General features: G+C 37.0%; 1 protein-coding gene across 1 annotated transcript in view; it reads left to right on the top strand.

Annotated features, from left to right (window-relative positions):
* The window catches only part of SPAG16 (sperm associated antigen 16), a 734031-nt gene that overhangs the window by 326127 nt on the left and 380784 nt on the right, over window positions 1-27120 (top strand). The window contains exon 12 of the mRNA XM_045853989.1: window positions 9703-9846. Coding sequence (XP_045709945.1) covers window positions 9703-9846 — 144 coding nt within the window. The remainder of the gene's footprint in view (window positions 1-9702; window positions 9847-27120) is intronic.

The following is a 27120-nucleotide window of genomic DNA, read 5'->3' as shown; positions in this document are numbered from 1 at the left end:
GGAGGGATAAATGGTGATGAGGGAGACTTGACTTGGGGTGGTGAACACACAATAGAGAGTACAGATGACGTGATGTAGAATTGTGCACCCAAAACCTGTATAATTTGATTAACCAGTATTATACCAATAAATTCAATAAAAAGGATAAAGTTACTTTTTAGAGAGCGTTGAACTTACAATGAATTTTGGCTTTCTAATTATTCTATCAACTAGGTACCAAAAATAGTCGTCAGAAGTTAAACCTTGTCACAATCATCCCATTGGTTCAGTGGTTTCCCTTAAATTGGGCCAAGGTCAGACAGGAGTCTGTACTACAACGTGCCAGTTGACCTCAATTCCGTATCTTAAATATTAACACTTGCAGTTATTCCAAGATTATATGTTGGTTATATTTCTAAATACCCTCCTGGAAAGAGGTTTTTATGATGGTTCTTACTAGGGGGTGGTTGGAGTTAAACCTAAAACAGCATCCATTCTGTGTCACTGATACACAGAGGAGATGGGAAATGGAACATTTTTATATTCATAACTACACAGAACTCTTGTAAATTGCTGAAACATGAAATAACCAAATAAACTTTTTTATTGAAATGGGTTTCTTAAGAATATAAATGTGTAATGTAACTTTCCAAACTTGTTAAACCGTAAAGAACTACAGCAGTTTCCTAACACGAAGCTCAATCTGTGTAAAACTATGTAGCATAAAATGTTCAGCTGCTAAGGTAGCAGGAAAGTTCCAGGAGATATTTTCATAAATCTGAAAGTAGTTAACCTGTTTGGTTGATCTTCCTCATTCCATTCACCGAAAGAGCGGGCCTGCCTTGCCCAGTCTTTGGAGTTGATCATTTTACTGAGCTCAGTCTCAATATCTCAAATAGTCTTTCACATGTTAGAAAGTTCAACAGCCTCAGGGGAGATGATATTGTTCACACCAGGAATATCCTTTTCTAATTTTTTTAAATGTAGTGAATAACAGAAGAATGAATCAAAGGATACACAATCAGTGTTATCACAATTTTTTTTAATGTGAGGAAACAGAAATATAATAAAGTTAAATGGCTTTTACTCGAGGCCACTGGTCCCCCACTGTTAAGACTTGTCATGTAAAGATAACTGGGAAGTGGCCTGGCTTGTGCATTCACAGAAGTGGAGCTTCCCCTGCCTCCTGAAACAGACACCCAGCTGTGTAGCCCAGGCGATGCTGCATTTGGGAGATTATTAGGTTGCATATTTGCACATGTGTTAACTTCTCATTACTGACATTTGAGTTGAGTGTTGGTAGACAATCTCTATGTTTGTATGTGTAGTTGAGGAAGTTTCTATATTAAAAATATGAATTTACAAATTTCAGTGGAGCACTTACACTAGTACATAGAAAAGGTAACAAAAAATGCCATTACCCTTATTTATAAATGGTTGATTTAATTAATAATAGCTAAAATTTGATGTTATCCAACCTGAAGACTTCCTAGAGAACTGATTACCTTTGGAATTAAGCTAAAACTTTAGTTTAAAAGTATACGTTTGTGCTACCTAATTTGAGAATAAATCAGAAATTTTTGGAAAGTTATGTGGACCTGCTTCTTTACATGGTGCAAGAAAGACCAAACAATTTATATCTTGTTAAGAAGGATTTGGGCTGAGTCTGTAAAATGATAATATGGATGACTGTGGTGGATGTTACCTAGTGTGTGTGCATTTGCTCTTTTAACAAATATTCTTTTTGATTCACAATACCTATTATCTAAGTCACCATGTGAGGCCTCTCCCCACAAAAGAGCAAGAGCAGGGACCCAGTTTTAGCTGCTTCCTACCTTCCTGGTCACCGGGATTAGCACCAGCAGGGAGGTAGAAAGGTGGCAGTGACAGTGTTTATTATACATCCCAGGTTGGAAGAACATCATTTTGGACTGGAAAAATAAGGAGAAATTAGCCTTTGGGACTGCACTCCATAGTATTATTAGTAAATACACCATGAAGGGGTGAAAATGCCCCACCTGTTCAGTGACAATGAGAGGAAGGTGCCACTTTTCCGGATCTGGACAATATATATCCTACTTCAAATAAAATCTACAATATCACAGCTTTTTAACTGAACGTACCAGGAAGTATTAAAATGTCGTGTTTTTACATCTTCTTAGCTGACTTCTGAAAACAAATGAAACCTGATTATCTTATTTTGATGATTTCTAGTTATTTAATTTTGTTCACACACTTGCTTCTGACTTTTGTCCCAATTGTGCATTGCTATTTTTTAAAGCACACTTAATTATTTAATATTTTTTATTGGAGAGAACAACTGTGAGTTGACTCTTCCTGAAAGTAACGGTGAAAATGCTAATAAGCTAAAATGATACCTGTCATACCTAATGAGGAGCTATATGTTAAATGGATCTTAAAGCCATTGTTCTTAGCTTAGTACTGTTTACTCCTAATTAATGTCCTTTTTTTTTTCTCTTGCCTCCAATTTTCTCATCTTCCACACAGAGGCTAGAGAGAGCTTTTAAATAATTATCAGTCATATAGCATTCTCCTACTCAAAACCATTCAATGATCTTAGGATAGAATCCAGTCTTCTTTTCTCAACCTTGGAGGCCCTATGTGATCTGGTCCTTGGCTTCCTTCTGCTCCTCGTTGGTCCTAAAAACAGCCCTCCCTGCCTGCTCTCTGCAGGCACCCTGGCCCCTCCTGTCCCTGGAGTACACCAGCCCCTCTCAGCCTCAGCACTTCCGCAGGTGCAGTCACGTGCGCTTGACCATCCGCCCCTAAATCGTCCTCAGGATGCTTCTTCCTTCTTGCCACTCTGATCTCAGCTAGGATGCCACATCCTCGGCCCTGATTCTTCACCGAATATAACGCTCTTCCCAAAGCATTGTCATATCACTTTATGGTTTTCGTACAGCTGGGTGATTTTGTTTATTTTAATGTTGCTGCTCGTTTCCGCCATTTATATGGAAGCTTCCTGAAAGGGATGCCTCTGACCGTTTCACAGACTGCGCCCCAGGCCTTTGATCCATATTTTCTGAAACAAATCCTGAAGCATTTCCAAATACAACATGAAATTATCAGCTGAGCAACAATATGAGTATATTTGTCCCGGTAAACCCCGGATGTAAAATGTGAGTACGGGCTGTCATTAAGATGAGAGGTCACCAAATGTTCACAGGGCACACATTTTGATATTGATATATTTTCAGCTCACTGTACATCTTCTGTGCTGGAAATAATTAGAGCCTGCGAAGTGAAGGAAACATTCACAATGCCGAAAAACCTGGAGTGAAGACAGGAGTATCTAATTAGTCTTTCTTCTGACAATCTTGTTTTGGATTAATATTCTTCTCTTTGAAAAGTCTAACAGTGGTGCTTATGTCTTCGACTTTGCTGATAATTAATAGTGTTCTCCACACACCTACACACGTTCTCTCCAAAATATTCTCGTGTAATGCCACTACTGGAAAGAACAATTTCAAGTACAGAGGAGAGCTTTTGAAGTATAGATCAGGTGGTCTGGTACAGGGAATGTGCCTAATTATAAAAGAGAGAAAAATCTCTGCTAGGACATAATATTTTATGTAACACACCTAGTATATTGTTTAACCCAACATTTTTTGGGTACATCATCAGGATATGACTTGATTAAGAAGCAGAACTAGCGTTCACCCACATTTTCTTTCTTTGAATCCTTAAGATGTTTTCTGTACTATTTTCACCCCAGTCACAAGCTTATTAACTTTGGAACGAGGTGACAGGGCCTTTGTCTCTGAACCTTGTAATTATAATTAATAGTAAGTTAAAGGGAAGCGGAAAGCTTATATTCAAAGTGTAAAGGAAAATGACTCTGCGGCACTTAGGGCAGGTGCCAGGGAGATATTAAGTAAGAGCTCATTATTCGGACTAATTAAAACTTCAGGGAGACATCTCTGAGAGAGAAAGTCATTCTGTGGTTACAAGAGATGTAACCACAGAAAGTCATTCTGCGGAAAGTCGTCCCGTGGCCTGTTTGAGTTGAGGGCCAAGCTTGAGGAGAGGCACCGTGCCGTCTTCATTTCAGCGGCCCAGGGCCTGCCGAGCAGCGGCCTCCTGGCGGCCCGCAGCTCCTTCGGGGCAGTTGTGTGCGTGAAGGCAGGGGTAGGAGTCAGCGTGTGCACACCGTCCGCTGTCCCTCCGCGTGCATTCCTGAGCACTCTATCATGACAAAAACCCACACAAAGACTTTATGTTAGCTTGTGAAAGTATTATATGTGAGGGCAACAATTTAGTCAAAGGATTTAACATCAAATCAAGCCTGGCAGAGTCCAGGATTTATCAAAACCACATGGGAACATAATTTATCTCTAAGTATCTACAGCTTTAAGTGCTGAACTTACTGTCCATGATCTCTAAAAGAGGCACGTGGGGATTATAGAGGTTAACTGTTTGAAGGGCCAGTTACAATGAAGCACAATAGTGTTGATTAATGTTAATAGCTACCACCTTTTATGGAGAGCTAACCATGTTCAGATATTGTTTCAACCACTTTATGTAGAATAACTTATTTCATCCTTACCACGTCCCAATGGATCACTTTTATTATTCCCTCCTTTTCACAAATAAGGAAACTGAGGCTGAGAGGTTGTGTAATGTAATCAGCTAGTAAGAGTAAGTGGGAAGCTAGTATTCAAATCTCAGCAGGCTAGCATCGGAGGCCTCGTCTCTGTACTATGACAATGTGCACTGAATTTTCACTGTATGTACACCTCTGTTCTAAGTCCTTTTATGTATTAAGGTATTTAATTCTCGGAACAAACCTATGAGATCAATACTATATTCTTCCCATTTTTCAGATGAGGACCCTCTGGCAAAGGATGCCTACCAAGTAAACACTTGAGTCCACACTCTTAAAATACTAGTCTACTGCATGCAGTGCACAGGATTTAAAACAGGCTGTAGGAAAAGTAGGGCCCAAAAGGCCAAACCTGGCCCACCACCTGCTTTTATAAATGAAGTTGTACCAGAACACAGCCTTGTCCATTTCATTTCTGTTTTGTCTGTTGCTGCGTTCAGGCTACAATGGCAGATTCGAGTAGTCACAATAGAGACCACGTGACCCACAATTTTACTGTGCAGCCCTTTACAGAAAATGTTTGCCAACCTCTGCTTTAAAACATAAGTACTCCTTTCTCAATCATCTTTGATCCATCCCTCCAGCACTCGGAAACTAGCCGTGCTACCTAATAGAAACCAGCAAGTGACAATAGTTATAACCTTTCATACATCCTTAGAAAATGACAAAAGAAAAAGTTCAGTTTTTTAGAATCTTTAAGATGCATCTCAATAAATCTCCTAGCCAGAAATAAGACATTTGGCTTAGCTTTTGCTCCTCATGCCATCTTGAAAAGATAAGGCAGCTGAGGTTCTGAGCTCACTCTATAGAGAGACATGGACTCTGGGCTCAGTCCACTGCAATTTATGCCCTGGGTCTGCCACTTCCTAAATTCATGACCTTGAGCTGATCACTTAACCTCTATGTGTCCCAGTTCCACCATCTGCCAAGTGGGATAACAGTAGACTTAACTCATAGGGTGTTATGGCCATTAAATATGCAATTTATTTATGGTATTATGTGTGTAATTTTAGGAGTTAATGGATGCAATTTTAGAATAAAGAACTGACTCCTATGGAGTGGTAGTTATTTCTCTTTTTCTTCAGGTTGTTCAAAAGACTGATTCAGAGATAAATAGAGTGGTAATAGTTGAGAACTCAGCTTTCTAGGAAGATTATCAGTCCTTATTAAATATTCTCCACAACTATTATTTATAGCATGCTTTATAAAATAGATGGGTAAACAGGCAATGCTCTCTGACAACTTGAAGTACAAAGCAAGGCTCATAATTTTATTTTATTTATTTTTAAGTATTTTTTATTGATTATGCTATTACAGTTTTCCCAATTTCCCCCCATTATCCCTCCTCCACCCTGCACCCCCAACCCTCCAGCATTCCCCCCTTAGTTCATGTCCATGGGTAGTACCTGTAAGTTCTTTGATTCCTCTGTTTCCTCTACCATTTTTTATCTCCCCCTGTCTATTTTATGCCTACTAATTATGCTTCTTCTTCCCTGTACCTTTTCCCCTCTCTTCCTCCCTTCCCTCTCCCCACTGAACTCCCTCCATGTGATGTCCATTTCTCTAATTCTGTTCCTATTCTGGTTGTTTTCGTTGTTTTTCTTTTCTTTTAGGCTCATTTGTTTATAGTTGTGAATTTGTTGTCATTTTATTGTTCATGTTTTTAATTTTCTTTTTCTTAGATAAGTCCCTTTAACGTTTCATATAATAAGGGCTTGATGAACTCCTTTAACCTGACCTTATCTGGGAAGCACTTTATCTGCCCTTCCATTCTAAATGAAAGCTTTGCTGGATAGAGCAATCTTGGATGTAGGTCCTTGCCTTTCATGACAAGGCTCATAATTTTAGCACAAGAAAACAAATTAAACACCTTTTCAGGTGCAGAATGTCATACATACGCACAGAAGCCTGATGTAGACAGGAACGTGGGAGGGGCCCGTGGCCAGGTTTGTCCTGCAGCACCGAAGATGCCGTGCCTGTGAAGGGCAGGGTCCTCTCCTCCCTCTGAGACTGTTACATCAGGCAGTGCACAGCTCCAGTCTGTAAGCTGACAATTCCCAGATGGTTTCTTTAACTCAGGGTTTAAGTCGAAGAGGAGTCCAACCCATGGCCCATGGGCCACATGCGGCCCAGGACAGCTATGAATGCGGCCCCCCAAAATCATAAATTTACTTAAAACCTTTTGTTTGCTCATCAGTTTTCATTAGTGTTTGTGTATTTAATGTGTGGCCCAAGACAATTCTTCTTCTAGTGTGGCCCAGATATGCCAAAAGGTTGGATACCCCTAAACGACTTAAGCCGTTACTTATTGGGAATGATAGTAATTATCTTCAATCTCTATAATAATTGTTGATGTTTATAACACAGATATAAATAATAACCTGTGAAAGATTGATACTAAGTAGAAGTAACTAAAATCATGAGCCTTAAAATCTAACTGCCTTGAATTCAAAGTCAGCCTCTATCTATTACCAAATGTGAACTCAAGCAACTTACATATCTCAACCTCTGTTCACTTCATTGTAACATCACACAACTAATAGTGCCAAAGCCAATCCCTTGATCAGATATTGGACAAGCATTTGTTGAGTAGCTATGTGCCAGCCTAGCTGGGGGTGAGTATACAGAAAGTATGTGGCAAACAGCACAGCCATAAACCCTCCTCTCGTGAGCTTTCATTCACCTTGCAAAAATTAAAAGCACTTAGGACAAGTTCTGGTGCACATTCAGTTTTCAGATGATATTAGATATCGTCACCATGAATTGCCGAGGATGGAGGAGGAACACTTCAGACACCTTTATGGACTTGATAATGACGTTGAATTTCTGTATCTGGGGAACCATTTCTGGCCCCTGTGTTCTCCGTCTTGATCATCTCCCACATGGAGTGATCTGAGTTGGGAGTTTAATCTTGGTGGAGGGTCTTCATCACTGTGACCCAGCCTCCGCCAGTGCACTTATTTAGTGACCATGTCAGTAACAAGGGTGCGTTTGCTGATCATTGTGAAGCATTAAGCGCCTTCTGATACACGCTGGAAATATTTCTGTTCACTTAAGGACATTTCATGGGTGAAGTAAAACACATTCTTTAAAAAAATAGAATATCAACATGTGGCTGAAATTTGTGCAGAATGATTAGGAAAAAAACATTTATGAGAGAAATGTATAAAGTGAAGCCACATTAGAAAAAGGAGGTGTGGACAAAGATGCAAGAGAGTGTGATCAGTGTGTGGCGTGGACATAGGAGGTGCCATTGGGGTAGAGGAGGCTCCAGAATAGAGGAGATAAGAGTCTGGAAAAACACTTCTAAAATTGATTAGCCACCAAAGGGGTTGTGTTTATATTTTTCCTTAACTTCTGCAAATAGCTCCCCTCCCAAGAGTCATTTGGGAAACTTATCTTTCAAAGTTCGTAAAGACGTCAATGATTTAGTTATCTTCACTTGAAGAGGGTAATTTATCATCTACTCTAGTGTGCATGTGTCTGCCAGGAAAGCCGTGAGCCCATATACATCATATTCAGTAGCTTCAAGGATTTGGTCTGCCTTCTTATGTGTATTTGAATGTAGAATTCATTTCAGCCTGACATTTTTTTTACCTCTCATCATATTTTTGTTCTAATTAAGTTCTATAAATGTAACCTCTACCCCCGTTTGAGCTGTAATAAATTCCTTTCGTGAACTGGCCTTCTGAAAGTCACAAACCAACATTATGATGAATTACAAAATGAAAAATTTCCCTTCCACAGTGTTTATTTTGAGCAGGGAAGTGCTGGAGAAAAATGAGACATTGTTTCACTAGAAAGAAGGCCCTGCTCATAGTGGTACATGCCTGTGAGTTGAATGTTTGCAGCACTGATTGACCTCAGCAGATTTCCAAAATCGTATAAGTCTAATGCAAGGAAAGGAAGTTTCCATTCTAGACATTGAGGTTAAATGGTATTAATGGGAGGGACCCATGGTGAGAAAAGTTTTAATCTCATGTAAGCCCTGGAGCCACCTGTGTAGGGATGGACTGAGACCATTATTTCTTTAGGAATTGAATTTACTAAAGTCTATATTGAGGAAGTAAGGAACAAGGCCTTTGAGAGAAATGAATATATAGTTTTCATTTTTAAGTCATTGTTTCACTTCACTATTTGGACAAGTAAAAACATTGTGCCTTAGCTTTGAGATGGCTGTGTTGAAGTCGAACAATTTGTCACTCATATTTAGACTGGTGTTTTGATAGGTGCTTAACATTGGGCACCTTTGTTCCATTACATTGTAAGGCATAGCTGAAACTCTGTATAAATAAGATTAAAGCATTGCCGTAGATAAAATATCGGGCATGAACCTTCTAGACTCAATTTTGGAATGGGTTAGCTCCAATATTTAAATAACCCCAATGATCATAGCCGGTTCAAACAATACTGCTTAATGTGTTAATCGTTAATTTTGCATACTTCTCTCTCCATTTCCTCTATGCCTTTGTTGAGTGGGAATTGCCTTGTACATCCTGAATTCATTACCGTAATTTGTGTACTGTGCATTGACTGAAGCCAATTTAAGTGGCGTGTTAGCACCAAATTTGAGCTATTTTGCTTTGTGTAGATAGTAGGCCATGGAGTTAATCTTTCATTTATAGTGTTTGTTAAAGGACTGTGATAGCAGTTATGATTCATGATCTTTTAGTTGATAATGCCTGATGTAAGATATGCTATAATCTGAAAAGAATTTTGATAATCTTAATAATAAACATGGTTACTGGTCCAACTATCTTAATACCAAATTATCATTGGCATCGCTTTTTCCTCCTAAAAAAAGCCAAAATTATTGTTTTCAAATTAGAAATAGACACAAGCAATTACTTAAATCAAATATTTCACTTGACACATAAGGAACCTGCAGTCCAGTGAAGTTAATTAGACTGACAATGATCAGAAAGCGATTAGGGTTGGAGCGGTAGCCAGGACGAAAAATCTGGTTCCTCTGAGCTCCAGCACCCTATGAATGACCCTGCCTTGCCAAAGTGTGATAGCCACTGCCATTTCATTTGTTCACAGTGTGAAAGCATTGTCTGTTATTCCCCCATCACTCTCTCTTCTCTCTCCTTGTGCAGCGTCATCATGCACCCCCACAAAGACATCCTAGTCTCCTGCAGTGAGGACCGCCTCTGGAAGGCAATGGGGCTCTCCAAAGGCAAAGTGCTTGTCACAGGAGCTGGCCACACCGACTGGCTTTCCAACTGCTGCTTGCATCCCAGGTCAGTGCTCATGAACCCCTGATCCAGCCTATTCTCTCTAAGGAATGCACTTGTAAATTTTGCTTCTTCACTCTCCTGCCTTTTTAAAACTGAAATAGGAATAACAGACAGAAACTGTACATATTTAATATATGCAGCTGGATGAGTTGGGAGATAGGTATACATCCTTGAAAACATCAGCACCGTCTATGCTATAAATGTTTCTATCATCTCCAATAGTTTCCTGCCATCCACTTTATTTGTTATTATTATCACCATCACTAAAATACTTAACATAACATCTACCCTCTTAGCAAAATTTCAAATACACAATTCAATAGAGTTCTAGTACTTACCTCGTATATGTTAAACTTTGTGCTTTGCTGGTTTTGATGACACTTTTTTTTCTCTGCAACATCACACCCTTACTGAATTTAGAAAAGTGTAGATAAATGCTCCTTTGGCTTTCGTTATATTGACTTTAGATTGATTGCTTTTCATATTTGGGACCTGTAAAACTTAGTCCACGTGCTGATGCATTTAACAAGAGTAAAAAGCTTCCCAGAAGAAGTGTTATTAATGCTTCTTGTACTCATAAGATCTGACAAGACACCCGGATTTCCAGGCGGTAATGTATGCTAGTGTTTACTTTGCCTCAGCTAATCTTGCAGGTTTTTCATTTAGAATTAAGTTATCTGACAAAAAAGGATCAGAAGGCAGTGATCAATTTTGTTACAGATTCAATGACACTCAAGATATTAAAGAGAACAAAGGAGAACTGAAAGTATAGAGTTCTGTAATTTTCAGAATTCACTGGAATTTTGTACGGTAAAGGCCAAGGACACAAAAGGAAAAATACTGCTAAACACACAGATGCACTGAAAAGTTCTGCCCACAGTTGCTTGTTGTCAACTCCTACCCAATCCCATGCCTTATCTCCATCTGTTCTTCTGTCCATCATCACACTCAGCATTTGTAAACACGCTTACATCGGGCTCTTTCCAACATTCTCTGGTCTTACTGCTCCTGGAGACTCACAGTTCTGGGGCAATTTCTAAACCAGTCCACTAGGAAATTTTATTCTGAGGAAGACTCATTGATTTATGTTTGTGTTTCCACCAAACTCTTTTTTTAAAAACATTTTTTCTTGGTATGATGCCGATGAAATTAGATGGATATGAAGAAGCTAAGTTTGTCAGAAATTTGTGAGTGAACTCATTTTTTGAAAATTTTCTCAAAGTGTAATTTACCTTTAGTGCTAGATGTTTGAATTTAATTTTTGAATACATAGTGCATTCCATATCGGGTATATAGAGAAACAGAACCCCACCACCTCTTGTCTTTTAGGAACATAAAGCCCATCTTGCAAGCAGAGACAACACAATTAGGAGTATAGCCTATCACTTATGTAGCTGCTGGGCATGCTAATCAGATTTCCATAATGCACAGTTACCATGACAGCCAGTGACTCAGATATTTCCTCATTAGTGCTTGACCAGCACAGGGTTCTTTTAACAGGTCTTCCTGTTTCCCCACTCAATTACTGAAATTAAAATGAGGTGAAATATATCATTATTCACTCATAATATAAATTTACATTCAGTACTGTCTTTGGCAGAATTTTAGTAAAATGTAGTTACACTGTTTGCTCTTTTCTCATACATGAGAGAAAATACATTTAACAATAAGTGTTTTTAAGTGAGTAATATTCAACAGCAAATATTCTTTTGTAGAACTAATGAACAGGAATGATTATCAAAATAATAAAAACTTTTAAAAAATTTTAGGTAAGGATCATTTTCTTAAAATTATGTTTTTTTTTAAATTACAGTTTACATTCATTATTATTCTGTTTGGTTTCAGTTGTATAGCATAGTGTTTAGACAATCAGATATGAGGCCTGCCCAGAAGGTATCTAGCCATGTAATATGAAAAACAGAGACATCTGTTGAAAAAGATACCAGATACAGGGAACATTGTACATAGGACAAGGACACCTCTGTCTCCTTCAAAGTAGGCACCGTGGGACCTCACACAGTTCTCCCATTTGCCATCAGTGGCCCTGTTGTATTTTACTGAATCTCATCGATGGCCTGGAATCTCTTCCCTTACAAAGGTGATTTGAGTTTGAGGAAAAGCTAAAAGTCACTGGGCACCAAACATGGGCTTTAGGGGGTGGAGTTCCCTGGGTGATTTGATGTTTCACCAAAATCTCTGTATTCGACATGATGCATGAGTGGGCATGTGGTTGTGGTAAAGCTGCCAATCACCAGCTATCCATAGCTGTGACCATATTGTCATATCGTATCTCTCAACCAATAAGAACATTGAGGTAGTACTCCTTATTAAATGTTTGTCCAGGAGGGGTGTACTCATGATGGACAACACCTTCCCATTCAAAAAACACAGTTAACATGGTCTTGATCTTGCTAGGAGTTTGCTGTACTTTCTTTGGGCATGGAGAACTAGGCAGCTTCTATTGGGACAACTGGGCCTTCATTCCCAGATCATAGCTGCAGACCCACCATTTATCCCTGGTTATGACCTTCTTGTGAAAATCTGGTTCATTGGCAGTGGTTTGAGTCAAGTCAAGTCATTAGCAACTGCAGCACGATGTTCCTTCTGCTCTAGTGGCAGAAATTGTGGAACACATTTTGCCATGACATGTTTCATGCCAAAATCTAGCATGGAAATCTTGGACACAGTCAGTAGTTTTGGGAATCCCCAGCTTAGCTTCTAGTTCTTGCACTGCCAATCTCTGATCTTTGTTGATTGGAGTCCATACCCATTCAACATTCTCAGGTGTTCTGCTCATTGCGAAGGATCACTTTCAACAGATTGTCGACCATCTTTGAAGCATTTGTGCCACACTCTTATTTGTGCTGCACTCATTGCTTCATCCCCGAATGCCTACTCAATCAATCATCTGAATTGATTCTGCAGAGGAATATTCAAGCTTAACACAAAATTTGACATAGATTTATTGCTCTACTCTCTCAGTCATTTTGAATGTGATGGCCACACAGTACACATGCTCACTCAACATCATCTAGGGCCCCCACTAACTAGTACAGTGAAGTCACCATTGTTCACACATGCGCATTCCAGTCCAATCTCCTTGGCTGCCAGGTTACGCTGATGTTGAGCAAACCACTCTTGTTAACAATGGCTGGGCTTTTTCCAGAAAGAGCTGGTGTTTACTAAGTAATCCTCCTGATATTTCCAGTGCCCACCTGATACCATACAGAATTATTACAGTATTATTGACACATTCCCTATGCTGTACTTTACATCCCTGTGACCATTTTATACTACCACTTTTTATTTCTTAATTCCCTAACTTTATTAACCTAATCTCCTAACACCCTCTGCTCTGACAACCACTAGTCTGAAATCAGTTCTGAAAAAGTTTAAAAATCATACCTCATTTTATGTTTAATGTATGCAAATCAACATTGAAGACCACATACATGCAATGTATTTTGTATATATAACATATATAGTATTTATATAATATATGCATATAGTATATATTTATACAATGCTTATATCTTTAAAATTCTTGAAATTCATGCTTTCTGAAACTTAAAATTATATAATTTGATTTTTTTGACTTACATAATTAAGTCAGTAAAAAATAGTTTTTTTTTGAAGATACATTTTTTCCTATTTATGAGCTCTATCTATTGTATAATTTTAAAAATCAAATAATAAATTTGATTCTGATGAGATAATTTTATATGTAGTTGTTTCTTTAGTTAATGAATGCAATGGTAGTCCTCCTTAGAGTCCATCTTTATATATGTATAGATATCCCTATTTTTCAGACTATAAGACACACCTACGTTTTTGGGGAGGAAAATAGGGAAAAAAATTTTGAAGCAAAAAATGTGGTAACATATTTAACAACATAAATAACATAATATTTCACCAATGTAAAGCTACATTTGGACTATAAGATGCACCCTAATTTTCCTCCCAAATTTGAGGGGTGTCTTATAGTCTGAAAAATATGGTATGTTTGGACTTCTTCATAAAACAATAGATGTCTATTAAAATAAATATTACCAATATTGAATTAAGATGAAACAGAAACCCAGAATAGATTATTATTTTTGCAAATAATTGAATTTTGGAACTTGTACCTTGTATTCCCATCTTGAGCAGTTTTATGACTGAGTTTTAAAATTTTATTAAAAATATAAAGCAGTTAATTTTTAGCCTTATTGAATTTTGAGGGAAAAAGGAAATTATAGTACTGGTTTTACAAACATAATTCTACACTAAACAAATATGGTACCCCACTCCACAGCTGTAGGCTCATATCACAATCATAGATTCAGAACCTTTTAAAACAATATAGAAAATGTTATTTACTTTTATGCTTGAAGGCAATTTGCAATGATCAAGTAAAATTTGTATTTGAAAACCAATAAGTGATCTAATTTTGAGGATATCTTATTATAGATTATATTAATAGATAGATAGTAAAAGTTACTTTAAGGAAGGGTGGTTAAGCCCCATGTTTTGAAGCTTACAAGAAGAATGGATTTTGTAGAGCTGGGAACCAAGAAGACCTGGGAGGCCAATGTACAATCTGGGTGTCATGGATTAAAATGGGTTAGAAGAGAAATACAGGGTTTAAGGTAATAGGGCACAGTGGGGAACACAAAAGCAAACAGGCAAAGCTACTTACAATACCTAAGATCAAAATAGCAGGAGGGCCCATTTGCCACCTCTCGCATCCCTGTTTGAGCCTCGCTACTGCTCTGACTGGTGGGTATTCTCAGTAAATGTCAGCCATATTTTTTAATTGCCTTAATGATAATGATTATTTTTATTAAAATATTTTCAACACTTATATTTTAAACATATTTATACTAAAAAAATACACGTGGAAAACTTTTAACGATAAAAATTATGCAAATATAAAGACTATACATACTAAAGGCATTTAAAAACCCTTATTACAAAGGCTATATTGTTCCAGAATAACATTACACGCATGACTGATTATCACCATGTATTATTTACAGTATAATTGGTTTTGTTTATATCTAAGTTTGTAGGTTCCTTAGTAGGATTTGTGTATCAGGACTCTTCTTAGGAGTGACATGGGTAACCCAATCACTGTAGAACTGGCTGTTATTACATAGTTGCCCACAGAGGGCAATCACACATCGGTAAGGTAAAGCACTCTGTGCGTTTACTTGGTAGACGGATGAATTAGCTACTGAAAGTTATTCATAGTCACCGAATGACGACTGAGTGGAGTAATGCAGAGGATGTGCACTGGCACTGTCTTTGCACTGTTAAAAGAGCAAAAGTACAAGGCTAAAATGAGCATGCTCTCGTGCAAGGGAGAAGTTCACGGGAGCGTGCTCCAGTGCAAGCAAGATCTAAACATCTAGCACTCGGAGTCTGAGTTTCAGGTTCCCCTGATAGAACCCTTCCTAGCTCTAAGTTTGCTAGTCCCATCAGTTTTATCACCTGTGAAACTGATATAATATAGTCATACCTACTTTGTAGGTTGATTATGAAGGATATAATATATGAAAAACAAAAATACTCTCATTGCCTGGCACATGTAGAGTCAATAAATGTCACCCATTATTATTTTTTATTCATTTATAAGAATTTTGAGAACTTAGAGAACTCATAGCTCAAAAATTGCTATAAAACAGGTAACTTCAAATACAAGGAGCTAAGAAGGAAAAGAGGCTTTTGTGACATGAGGGTTATGCCAAGCTCCATTAAAAGAACACTACTCATGAAACGTTAATTGGGAACACCATGCCTCAAGCTCTGAGCAAGTTAAACATGGAAACAGTTATAAACCAAAAAAGAAATATAATTACTGTGAAAATATTTTCTATCTACTGGTTTTTAGCCCTTAAAACATCTATTTAAAAACTATACCAATTAACTTTTTGTATTCTGTTTTTACAGAATACAAAAGAAAGAATTCTATACATTTCATGTGTGTGTGTGTGTGTGTGTGTGTGTGTGTGTGTGTGTGTGTGTGTGTGATTTAGATTTTGTTTTAGAAGAAAAACATTTTTGGCCAAAACCCCAAAGATACCTTTTTAAAATAGATTTTTTTTTCATTTGGTTTGTTTTTTTGAATAATGTAAAGCATGTAGTGTTTAACCTCTGTGACCACAGGTATGTTTGATTATATTGTTGGTCCATTTAGATGAGCTCTGAGCTACTGAAATAGAGTTGCATATCAGTCTACAGGTCAATATTAATAGATCAATAAAATACATACTATACTGACTTAATAATATATTATTTGATCTTTACCTATGCCAAGTAAATGACAATAGCGTGGTTTTGAATGTAAACACAATGTCCATTTTTCTGATGCTTGGGGCTGCATTTTCTTGTGTATGACCATAGCTGATTATGTGAAACAGCATGCATCTTCCCAGATATCTCTACAAAATAAAAGCAGTTGGGATTAGTGGTTTAAGCAATTTCACAGTGCTGCAGGTTTTCCTGAGTTCACTGCCTGAGGCAGAAAAAGAACTGATAGTGTCCTGTTAAACATAGCTTCTCCCTTGATAAGGTGATTTGTGAATTGTGAATAAATGACCCTCTCCAAACTCCCTCATATTTTCTCTTTTCTGTACAAGCTACCTGTTGATGTATTTATATTGTGCCTAAAACCACAATATGAAAGCTCTTTGACAAGTATGTCAAGAATGTCATAAAAGAACTGAAGCATGGATGATCTTTTTATTTGCTAGAAACAAAGTCAAGAGTTCAAATTTCAGAGCATGATGAAGAGATTGATGTACCATTTCCCTAAGATTGTGATGTTCTGTGTCTTCCTGAGTTTCAGAGGTAGATGCTTTCATAATCAGAAACCTTATTAGATTTTTACCAAGATGGTTTTTGAAGATTTATTCATTTGAGAGAAAGAGAGAGAGAGAGAGAGAGAGAGAGAGAGAGAGAGAGAGAGAGAGAAATACCAGTTTTTCGTTCCGCTTATTCATGCATTTGTTGGTTGATTCTTGTAGATGCCCTGACTGGGAATCAAACCCACAACTTTGGCATATTGGGACAATGCTCTAACCAACTGAGCTCCCTGGCCAGAGCTTTACCAAGATAGTTTTTAGACATGCCTGTTAAATAAAAATATCCTACTTCATATTTTCTGAAGAGGTGTGTGTTGTGCTTCTGTTCTTAGCATAGTTCATTACTTTTACATGAAGGACATGAAGAGACTAAGTATTGAAAAGTAACAACATACTTCTTCGAATGCATTTCTTGTCTGACTCTAAAAGTGATACATGATCACCACAGAGAGGAGAGTTAAGGATGTATTTTGCATAATCTCACAGTTTAGTGGAAACTTGGAGTGACTGCCCAAGGGCCCTCCTCAGGCAAGTGGCAGGATCTCATTGTATATTAGAAGCACCTTCTGAAGTCGGAATTCTTTTCAACTGTGGAAATGACGAAGCAACAGCTCTGTCATTTTACATAACCTCTGAGAGCCTCAGTTGGTCATTTTAAAATGGGGATAACATACTTCATAAGGTTGCCATGACAGCTGCATGAGAAAAATCTATGTAAAAGATTGGCAGTCATGGGCTCACAGTAACCATTTGCTAAGAATACCATTGTTGGTACTTTTTTTTTTTGGCAGATTCTAGCCTAGATGCATTTTGCTCTGAAACCAATATTATCTCCAGATCAAGGCTTAGCCCCTTCTTTCTAGCAAACAAACAAACAAACAAACAAACAAAACAAAACAAAACAAAAAAGCTGAGGAATACAAAAGTGCATTAAGGGCAGCATCTGTGTCTTACTCATCTTTGTGTTCTTGTGACACAGCAGATCAATTGAATCACTGTAGGGAATCCATAAATATTTCTTTAATTGAAATGAACAGGATTGAAGGTGCTAGACCAGGAATTTGGCCACCTCCTCTAATACTCCTGGTAGGTATCATGTGATCATAGAGATATCCTCACATATATACATATACATGCTTGCTCAGGCATGCCACGTGTTGCTACTGAGATCACTGTATGAAAGGAACCCAAACCTAATGGAAGCCTTTCACTTGTCATAAAACCCTAAAATATAAAATTTTCTCTAAATAATATTATAATGAAACGAAATTTCAATGAAAACTTATCATAAAGAGAACTAGTTCCAGAGTTGCAGAATAAAGACCTTCAAAATCTCCTCCATAAAAGCAAAAATTGCCAAAATCTTTTCAGAACTTAGATCTTAACCAACAGCCTGCATCAATCCAGAGAGCATTTATTCAAGACAAATTGCAGAATCTGTGTAAGAAGTGAAGTTTTTCATGTTTTGGCTTGTTTCATTGCCAACCCCCTCTTCTCAACTCGGCAGAAACCTTGGAAACCCATGGCCTCACAGTCACGGTGCACGTGGGTATCAGCGAGCAGAGCGTCGGCACAGGTTTGGAGATCCCTGCCAAGGCCCGCTCTCAGAGAAATGTGACCGTTTGAACTTTCTGGAAGCCCCCTGGAAATTTACATTTGCAGGGCTTGTTTTTATTTGACCTGAGTCAGGGCTTATTTGGTTTAAATGGACTATTTGCTAAAACATTTATAGCAAGCAATCATGTAAGAGCAAGTGCTTGAAATCGCAACTGCCTAAAGACAAATTCCATATGATCTCACTTACATGTGGAATCTAATGAACAAAATAAACTGATGAACAAAATAGAGGCATGGATGTGTGAAACAGATTGACAGCTGTCAGAGGTGAGGCGAGAGGGTGGCTGACTGAAAGAAGGTGAAGGGATAAAGCAAAAAAGAAAAAATACACACACACACACACACAGATAGATACATACATACATACATATAACACATCGACACAGACACCAGTGTGGTGATAGCCAGAGGGAAAAGGAAGTGGGGGGTAGGTAGAGGTAGGCAAATGGGTGAAAAGGGGGGAAGGAAAGAGACTGCATGGGGTGATGGGCGCACCATGCAATGTGCAGATGATGTTTCATTGAGTTGTACACTTGAAATATGATTTTTGTGAGCCAATGCCACCCCAATAAATTCAATAAAAAAATTGCAACTTCCTGAGGTAGCAACTGACAGTTGAGTAAACAAGTGGTTGAACAAATTCTTAAACAGAGAAACTAGAGAATTAAATGTCCATAGGGGGCTTTAAAACACTCTGCCATATGCCTATGAAGAACTAATGCATTTAGAGAACTGTGAGAATATCCAATAAAAAATTGAGAAGAGTCTATTCTCTTACCTCTTCGATGACCTGGAGGAATTCTGCAAGTAAGAAGTAAAAGCTGAGGCAGAGTTGTAAACTCCCAGAGTGTTGAAAATGTGTCCCGTTATGCACACAGAGCCACTGGCCAAAGACTGGATGACTTATTTGTTCAAGGCATTTAATCCGTACGTGTTCAATTTTTAGTTGACCCCTGAGCTAAAAAGCTGACTTCTGTGGCCACACACAACAAAGGATACAGACTTTACTGAATTACTTCAAGAAAGACACTAAAAAAACAAAATTCAAAAACTAACAGCAGCAACAAGATATCCTGGAAAGAAGGAAATCTGATTTCCAGAGTTTCTACATAATATTTTTTTTAATGTCAGGTTTTTAACAATAACAAAACGTAGAAAACTTGAAATTAGCAGGATAATATACAGAACCCGTAAATATGTTGTGTTATACAATATAATAAGGTATATTAGAATTGCAAATGCTTAAGATTCTCATCAGCTGACCTTAAAATAAGGTTATCCTGGACTATCAAAGTGGGCCCAATGTAATCACAAAGCTCCTTTAAATGTGGAAGAAGACAAAGGGATTAGAGCAAGAGCCCGGTGATGTGCAAAAGAGATTCTCCCTTAGAGACACCAGTGGGACCAGTACTTTTGACATCCTGCCCTCAGCCCAGTGACACTTATTTCAGAGTTGTGGTCTCCAGAACTAGAAAAAAATAAATGTGTGTCATTTATTTTTAATCCTACTAAATTTGTAGTAATTTGTTACCATAGCAACATAAAACTAATATATGGCTTACACTTCTATTGCTATATCTATTCTAAGCCTTCTATTCTTTTTGATGCTAATATAAATGAAATATTCTCAGTTTAATTTTCACATTATTCAATATTAGGGTATAGAAAAGAACTGATGTTTATGTACTAATGTGATGTCAATATATAACCTCATCTATTAATTTTAATATTTGTAGTAGATTCTTTAGAAATTCTACGTACAAGATCATATTATCTGTGAACATATTTTCCTTTTCTCATATTAATGCCCTTCATTCATTCATTCACTCACTCATTTTTTCTCATCCAATTATTTGCCTAAAACCTCCAGGACAGTGTTGAATGGATGTGGCAAGGGCAGACATCCTTAGGGGATAACATTCAGTCTTCCATTAGTAAGTATGATGCTAGCTGTGAATTTTTTGTAGATGGCCTTATCAGGTTGAGGAAGTTCCCTTCTAGTCCCAGTTTGAGTGTGTTTATCATGAGAAGATATTGAATATTGTTAAATGTTGTTTCTGCAACTATTAAAATGATCGTGTAGTTTTAATTATTTATTCTATCAATATGGTGATTTTCTTTTTTACGTTAAACAACTTTGCATTTCTGGCATACGTGCTAGTTGATCATGGTATAACCCTTTTTACTGAGAATGTTTGCATCTATGTTCATAAGAGATATAGGTCTGTAGTCCCCTCGTGATGATATCTTTGTCTGATCTGGGCATCAGAGCAACGTTGTCCCCACAGGGTGAGTTTGGAAGCGTTCCCTCCTCTTGTAAGTTTGGGAAGATTTTGTGAGGGATTAGTGTTAATTCTTCTATAAAGGTTTGACAAGATTCATCAGTGAAACAATAAACATTTGAATATTATCTCCTCAAAATGGATATTCAGTTTACTCTCTATAGTAAAAGCTAAAAAATAAATTTAAAATATGTATAAAGTTCTACTTTAAGTTTGTGCCAATCCATGCTCCCTCTCATAACATAAGAATGCCCATTCTTGCCAACTCCGAATTTCAGTATTTTTTGCCCAAAGTCTTGAATGTGTAATGAGTATGCCATTGGCATTTAAAACTGCATTATTAGTGAAAATAATCTTTTTTATATATGTTAGCTATTTGCATTTTTCCTTGGTGAATCAATTACTCAACATTTTTTCTATTTTTATTTTTATTTTTTTAAATATTCTTTCCTTTTATTTCTAATTTGTATTTTTTAATTTATTTATTTGTAAGAATCCTTTATTTGTTAAACAAAGCTATTTCATATTATGTTATATATAAAGATCTTCAGGACTTATCTTCAAATAACTTTGTTTGATAAAGATCTTTGATTATGATTTTTGTAGCTGTCATTTTGTAGTTTTATATTAAATCTTTCCAAAAGTTGAAATAGTATTATCTAACATACAATTATTTTTATGGTTCTTTCTTTGCCCTAATACAAATGAAAGTTTTACCTAACCATTTATTTTTCTTTTTTAAGGTTCAGTATTTTTAAAATTTTATTATCTAATCAACTTACTTTATTCTGAATGTAATAAAGAAATATAACTTTTTCTGTTAAATACAACATTAAATTTAGGTTCAAATTAAACTTTTTATCATTTATATTTATTTTCAGTGTTTATTTTGATAGTAAATGTTTAAATAACTCTATGGTTAGCTGGTGATATCATTTACCATTGGTGTTTTTATACCAATATTTTTTCTTTCTTAAGCTCTTTATTTTGTTGTTTCCTTCAAGCATGGATCCATAGTATTTCTTAATGCAATGATTCTTGATAACACAAATTTTCTCATTTTTGAATAAAAAATATTGAATCAAAACATTGTATCTAAGTAAAACCATTTTAATTCATATTTTAATAATTAATGTTTTGATTCATCTTTTTGTTCTTTCTTCTTGCATTATTCAACATGAATTTGATTTCCCAAGTCTATAATCTATTTACATCAATCTCTTATATCTAATTCATGTCTTTATTATCTCCCGAAGGCCAAGTTAAAAAAAAATAAATTTTGTTTTACTAATTACCATTTATAAAATAACTTATTTATGTTTACAGCTCCCTTGCAGATTTACTTTGATAATTATGTTTTCTTCAATTAGTTTGAGAGAGAAAGGGAGAGAGAAAGAGAGAGAGCATTGATTTGTTGTTCCACTTATTTATATACTCATTGGTTGATTTTTGTCTATGCCCTGACTGGAGATCAAACCGGCAGCCTGGCTTATCAGGATGATGCTTTAACCAACTGAGCTACCCACCCAGGGTAATCCTTATTATTATTTTTTCTTTTTAATTTACTTTTTATTATATTTTTCCAGTACCAGTTTGTCACCTGATATGTCCCTTCCTCATGCAATCACCACACTGTTATCCATGTCCATGAGTCCTTTTTCCTTTTTGCTCAGTCCTTCTGACCCCTACTCCCTCCTACCCCCTTGGCTGTCATCCTGCTATCTCTGAGTCTGTCTCTATTTTGCTACTTAGTTCAGCTTCTACAATAGAGTCCACATAGGAGTGAAATCATATGGTATTTATCTTTCTCTGACTGGCTTATTTCACTTAGCATAGTGTTCCCCAGGTCCATCCATACTGTCACAAAGGACAAAATTTTCTTCTTTTTTACAGTATTACAGTATTACAAAATTTTCTTCTTTTATCTGAGTAATATTCCATTGTGTAAATGTCCCATAGTTATTTTATCTACTCATCTACTGATGGACACTTGGGCTGCTTCCATATCTTGGCAATTGTACACAATGTTGCAATGAATGTAGGGATGCTTATGTTCTTTGGAATTAGTGTTTTGGGATCCAGAAGTGGGACCACTAGGTCAAAAGGCAGATCCATTTTTAATTTTTGGAGGTATTTCCATACTGCTTCAATAGTGGCTATAATAGTGGCCAATCTGCATTCCCACCAATGGGGAGAAAGGGTTCCCCTTTGTCCACATCCTCACCTGTACTTGCTTGTTGATTTATAGGTGACAGCCATTCTAACAGGTATGAGATGATCTCTCATTGTAGTTTCATTTGCATTTTTCTGATTAGTGACATTGAGTATCTTTTCATATGTCTGTTGGCTATCTGTATGTGCTTTTTGGAGAAGGGTCTATTCAGGTCACTTGCCCATTTTTTAATCATGTTGCTTCTTTTTTGGTGTTGAGTTTAGTAAGTTCTTTATAAATTTTGGATATTAACCCCTTATCAGATGTATCACCATTCTGTGGGTTGTCTTTTTTATTTTTTTTCTTTGTTGTGCAAAAACTTTTTAGTTTGATGTAGTCACATTTATTTTTTCTTTTTCCCTTGTCTGGGAGATACATCTGAAAAATACTGCTACAAGCAATTTCCAAGATTTTGCCGCCTATGTTTTCTGCTATGATTTTTATGGTTTGAAATCTAAACTTGAGTCTTTAATTCATTTGAATCCATTCTTGTGTGTGGTTTAAGAAGGTGGTCTAGTTTCATTTTTCTACACATATCTGTCCAGTATTCCCCAAACCATTTATTGGATAGACTATATTTAGCCCATTGTATATGCTTGCTTCCTCTGTTGAATATTAATTGACTATAAAAGTGTGGGTTTATTTATGGGCTCTCCATTCTGTTCCATTGATCTATATGTCTGTTCTTATGCCAGTACCATGCTGTTTTGATTACTATGGCCTTATAGTACAGTTTGATGTTAGGTAATGTGATTCCTCTAACTTTTTTCTCCTTTCTTAGGATCACTGTTGCTATGCGGGGCCTTTTGTGGTTCCATATGAATTTTTGATATATTTATTCTAGTTCTGTGCAATACATCATTGGAATGTTGATAGGAATTGCATTGAATCTATAGATTGCTTTGGGTAGTATGGACATTTTAATGATGTTAATTTTTCCTATCCATGAATATGTTATGTGCTTTCACTTATTTGTATCTTCTTCACTTTCTTTGTACAGTGTCTTATAATTATCCAAGTACAGGTCTTTTACATCCTTGATTAGGTATTCCTAAGTATTTTATTCTTTTTCAAGGAAGCATGAGTAGGATTGTTTTCTTAATTTCTCTTTCTGTTAGTTCCTTATTGGCATATAAAAGTGCAATTGATTTCTGGATATTAATTTTGTGCCCTACTATGCTGACTTCATTTATCAGTTCTAGTAGTTTCTTTGTGGAGTCTTTGGGGTTGTCTATGTACAGTATCATGTTACCTGCAAATAAAGAAAGTTTTTCTTCTTCCTTTCCAATTTGGACACCTTTTATTTCTTTATCTTATCTGATTGCTGAGGCTAGGACTTCCACTACTAGAGGTGAAGGTGGACATAAAAGAGGTGAAAGTGGACATCCCTGTCCCATTCCCAATCTTAAGGAGAATGTTTGTAGTTTTTGCCCCTTAAGGATGATGCTGGCAGCGGGTTTGTCAAACATTCTGGGGAGAACTAACACCTCTCCTTCTCAAAGTATTTCAAAAAATTGAAGCGGAGAGAAGGCTCTCAAGCTCATTTTAAAAGGCCAGCATTATTCTAATTCCAAAACCAGATTAAGACACTACAAAAAAAAAAGAAAACTACAGGCCAGTATCCATGATGAACTTAGATGCTAAAATCCTCAACAAAATATTAGCAAACCAAATACAGCAATGTATCAAATAAGATCATACACCATGATCAAGTGGGGTTTATTCTGGGAATGAAAGGTTGTTACATCATTCGCAAATTGATAAATGTGATCCACCACATAAACAAAATGAAGGATAAAAACTACATGGTCATAACAACAGATGCAGGAAAAGCATTTGATAAAATCCAGCACCTGCTTATGGTAAAAAACCTCTCAGCAAAGTGGGGATAGAGGAAACATACCTAAACATAATAAAGGCCATCTTTGATAATTATCTCTTTTATTGCTGCATGAAAGATACCTAAGCTTATGATTCTTTTAACTGTCTATAAACAATTAAGTAACCACATGTGTTTCTGGGTTTGGCATTGCTCTTCCATTTCTCCTGGAAAGCTGGGAATCAGCATTCTCTCTTCTCTTCTTTCTTCAGTTCCCCAGTTCACACTCATGTCTGCCATCTGCCCCAGCCAGGGTTGGGGCCCACCCTCAGGAGCTCTAATTGGACCCATATAAAATAGCTTATTTTACTTCCTTAGGGCTGTCTTTGTATGCAGTCCTGTTGTTCTACCAAATAATCAAGATTTGATTTCAGTCTGAGTTATTGGCATGGCAGGCAGATATTCAGTTTCCACTTACATAACATATCTATGTCATGGATTCATACTCGACGGACTTGACAGAATACAATAGTTCACATCACATTTTTCTTTCAACTTGGGATTCAAGAGTGACACAGTTTAGAAGGGATGTTCTTAGTGCAGCCATCTGGAGCATCCTGAGTCTTCAGCTATGTGCTGATGCATGTTTAGGAACTGTGCCATTCCCCTTACCTAACCAACTAAGTAGCTCCCTATGGTCTTCCCTTTACAAAATACTTCTGTGAGGGTGAACCACATGTGGTACTTGCTGAATTAGCAGAAAACATCCGAACACAAACATAATTGGTACTTTCAACTTAACAAAATACATATTCAATATATACAGAAATTATTTATAGTTTTTTAAATCATTGTTCAAATACAGTTTTCTGCCTTTTACTCCAACTCCAGCCCACCCACCCATCCCTCACCAGAAATTATTTATCATTTTTAATGCTTTTTTCTGAGTGGGGTTTATCATCTGGTATTCCATCTTTATAAACCCCCTCCCCAATGTAACACATTGTCTTCATCTCATATATTTCCTACCTCACTATTACTTACTGTAACTTCATACATGCTAAATTGTTTGGTGATGAGTTGTCTTGACCCTTTGGAAATATGATTCAGCAATTTTCCAATTTTTTTCTCCTTCCTTTGTTCGTGAAGACTTCAAAGAAAGATATTTCCTCTGATTCTTTGAAATTGTCCCCCTTTTCTGACCTTGAGTATTATTTCAAAGATCTTATGGTTTAAGGGAAATTCAAGATGAAGAAGAAACAGTGCAACTGGGGACTGGTCTAAGTGTGCTGACTTTCCACTTATTTTATACGCCCTTTCAGAAAGAAGCCTGACTTTGTGCACCTTCTGATTTTTTGTTGTCCTTTACCCAAAAGAAAGATCTGCTTCTGAAGTTGTGTGACCCATTCAAATGTAGAATGATCTTCCCCTGGGTGTTCTGCTTATCTCTTAGACACTTGTTTCAGAAATACACCCCTTGCTGCTATGCCCCCTTGTGTTATAAGGACTCGTCTCGTAAATTTCCTCCCTTCTCCGAGAAGGAATTAGTGGGGTTTCCAGGCTCTTTCCTGAAGAGTTCTTAGTGCTTTTATGAAAGGGAGACCACAAAAAAGACCTTTGTGCTTCCTTACAACTGATTTGATGTGCACTATATTTAGCAGATACTCCTTGAAATCTTTGGCTTAGAGCATGTTGTTCCTTGTTTTCATCTTTTCCTGATCATTCTTATAAACTCTGGGTGGGGGAAGGTAGAAGTCTGGGTCCATGTTATCATCTTACTCCGAAGCCCATATTTATTTTTAATAGATGATCAAACTGACCTTTAAGGTCATTTTTATTCTTGAGTTTTCACATAAGCAAATTTTGCCCTACAGCTATTTCTGTAGGCAAGAAGTTTCTCAGGTCAAATAGATGCTGTCAAAATAATGACTCCTGGAACTGTTAAATGTCATGAGGAACTAACATTTTGCCTCTAGTTCAACCAAAATCACTCAACTGTATCTAAGCTCTAAAGAAATATTAGCTTGCATGACCTAACCTTGCTGATTGATGGTCTGATTAAATTACAGAGTTACTTGGCGAGTTACTGCGGTTTTTAGAAAATTTTATTGCTGCACAAAAAGCGGTAGAGCTCACAGTTCTCATCTAGGAAAGGCATCATAATGTATGCAAAAGCATTGTAATTGAGAGTATGTAAAACCTTGAAAGTCAGCATCAAGCCCCCAGGTCAAGTGTTGTCATTCTGGACCCACCGTGTGCTTGGCTGTAAAAGTATACCAGGGCCACAGCCATTGGGCCAGCTAGTTCCTGGCGTGGCTCTTCTGTTTGATTTCAGCCCTCTTCAAAGTCTTTATCAAATGCTCAGCACAGCCCGTCAAAGAGAGGAACAGGCAGTGACATGGCAGCAGCAAGTTTTCATGCTTAGGTATCGTTACCGATGCGTAGCCAGGTCAGCAATGTAAAGGTATTAGTGATATATTAAATATACCATCATTTAAATTT

Source organism: Phyllostomus hastatus, unplaced genomic scaffold, assembly GCF_019186645.2.
Source record: "Phyllostomus hastatus isolate PE091 unplaced genomic scaffold, TTU_PhHast_1.1 phas_contig_137, whole genome shotgun sequence".
NCBI lineage: Eukaryota > Metazoa > Chordata > Mammalia > Chiroptera > Phyllostomidae > Phyllostomus > Phyllostomus hastatus.
This window is presented reverse-complemented; position numbering and strand designations above follow the sequence as displayed.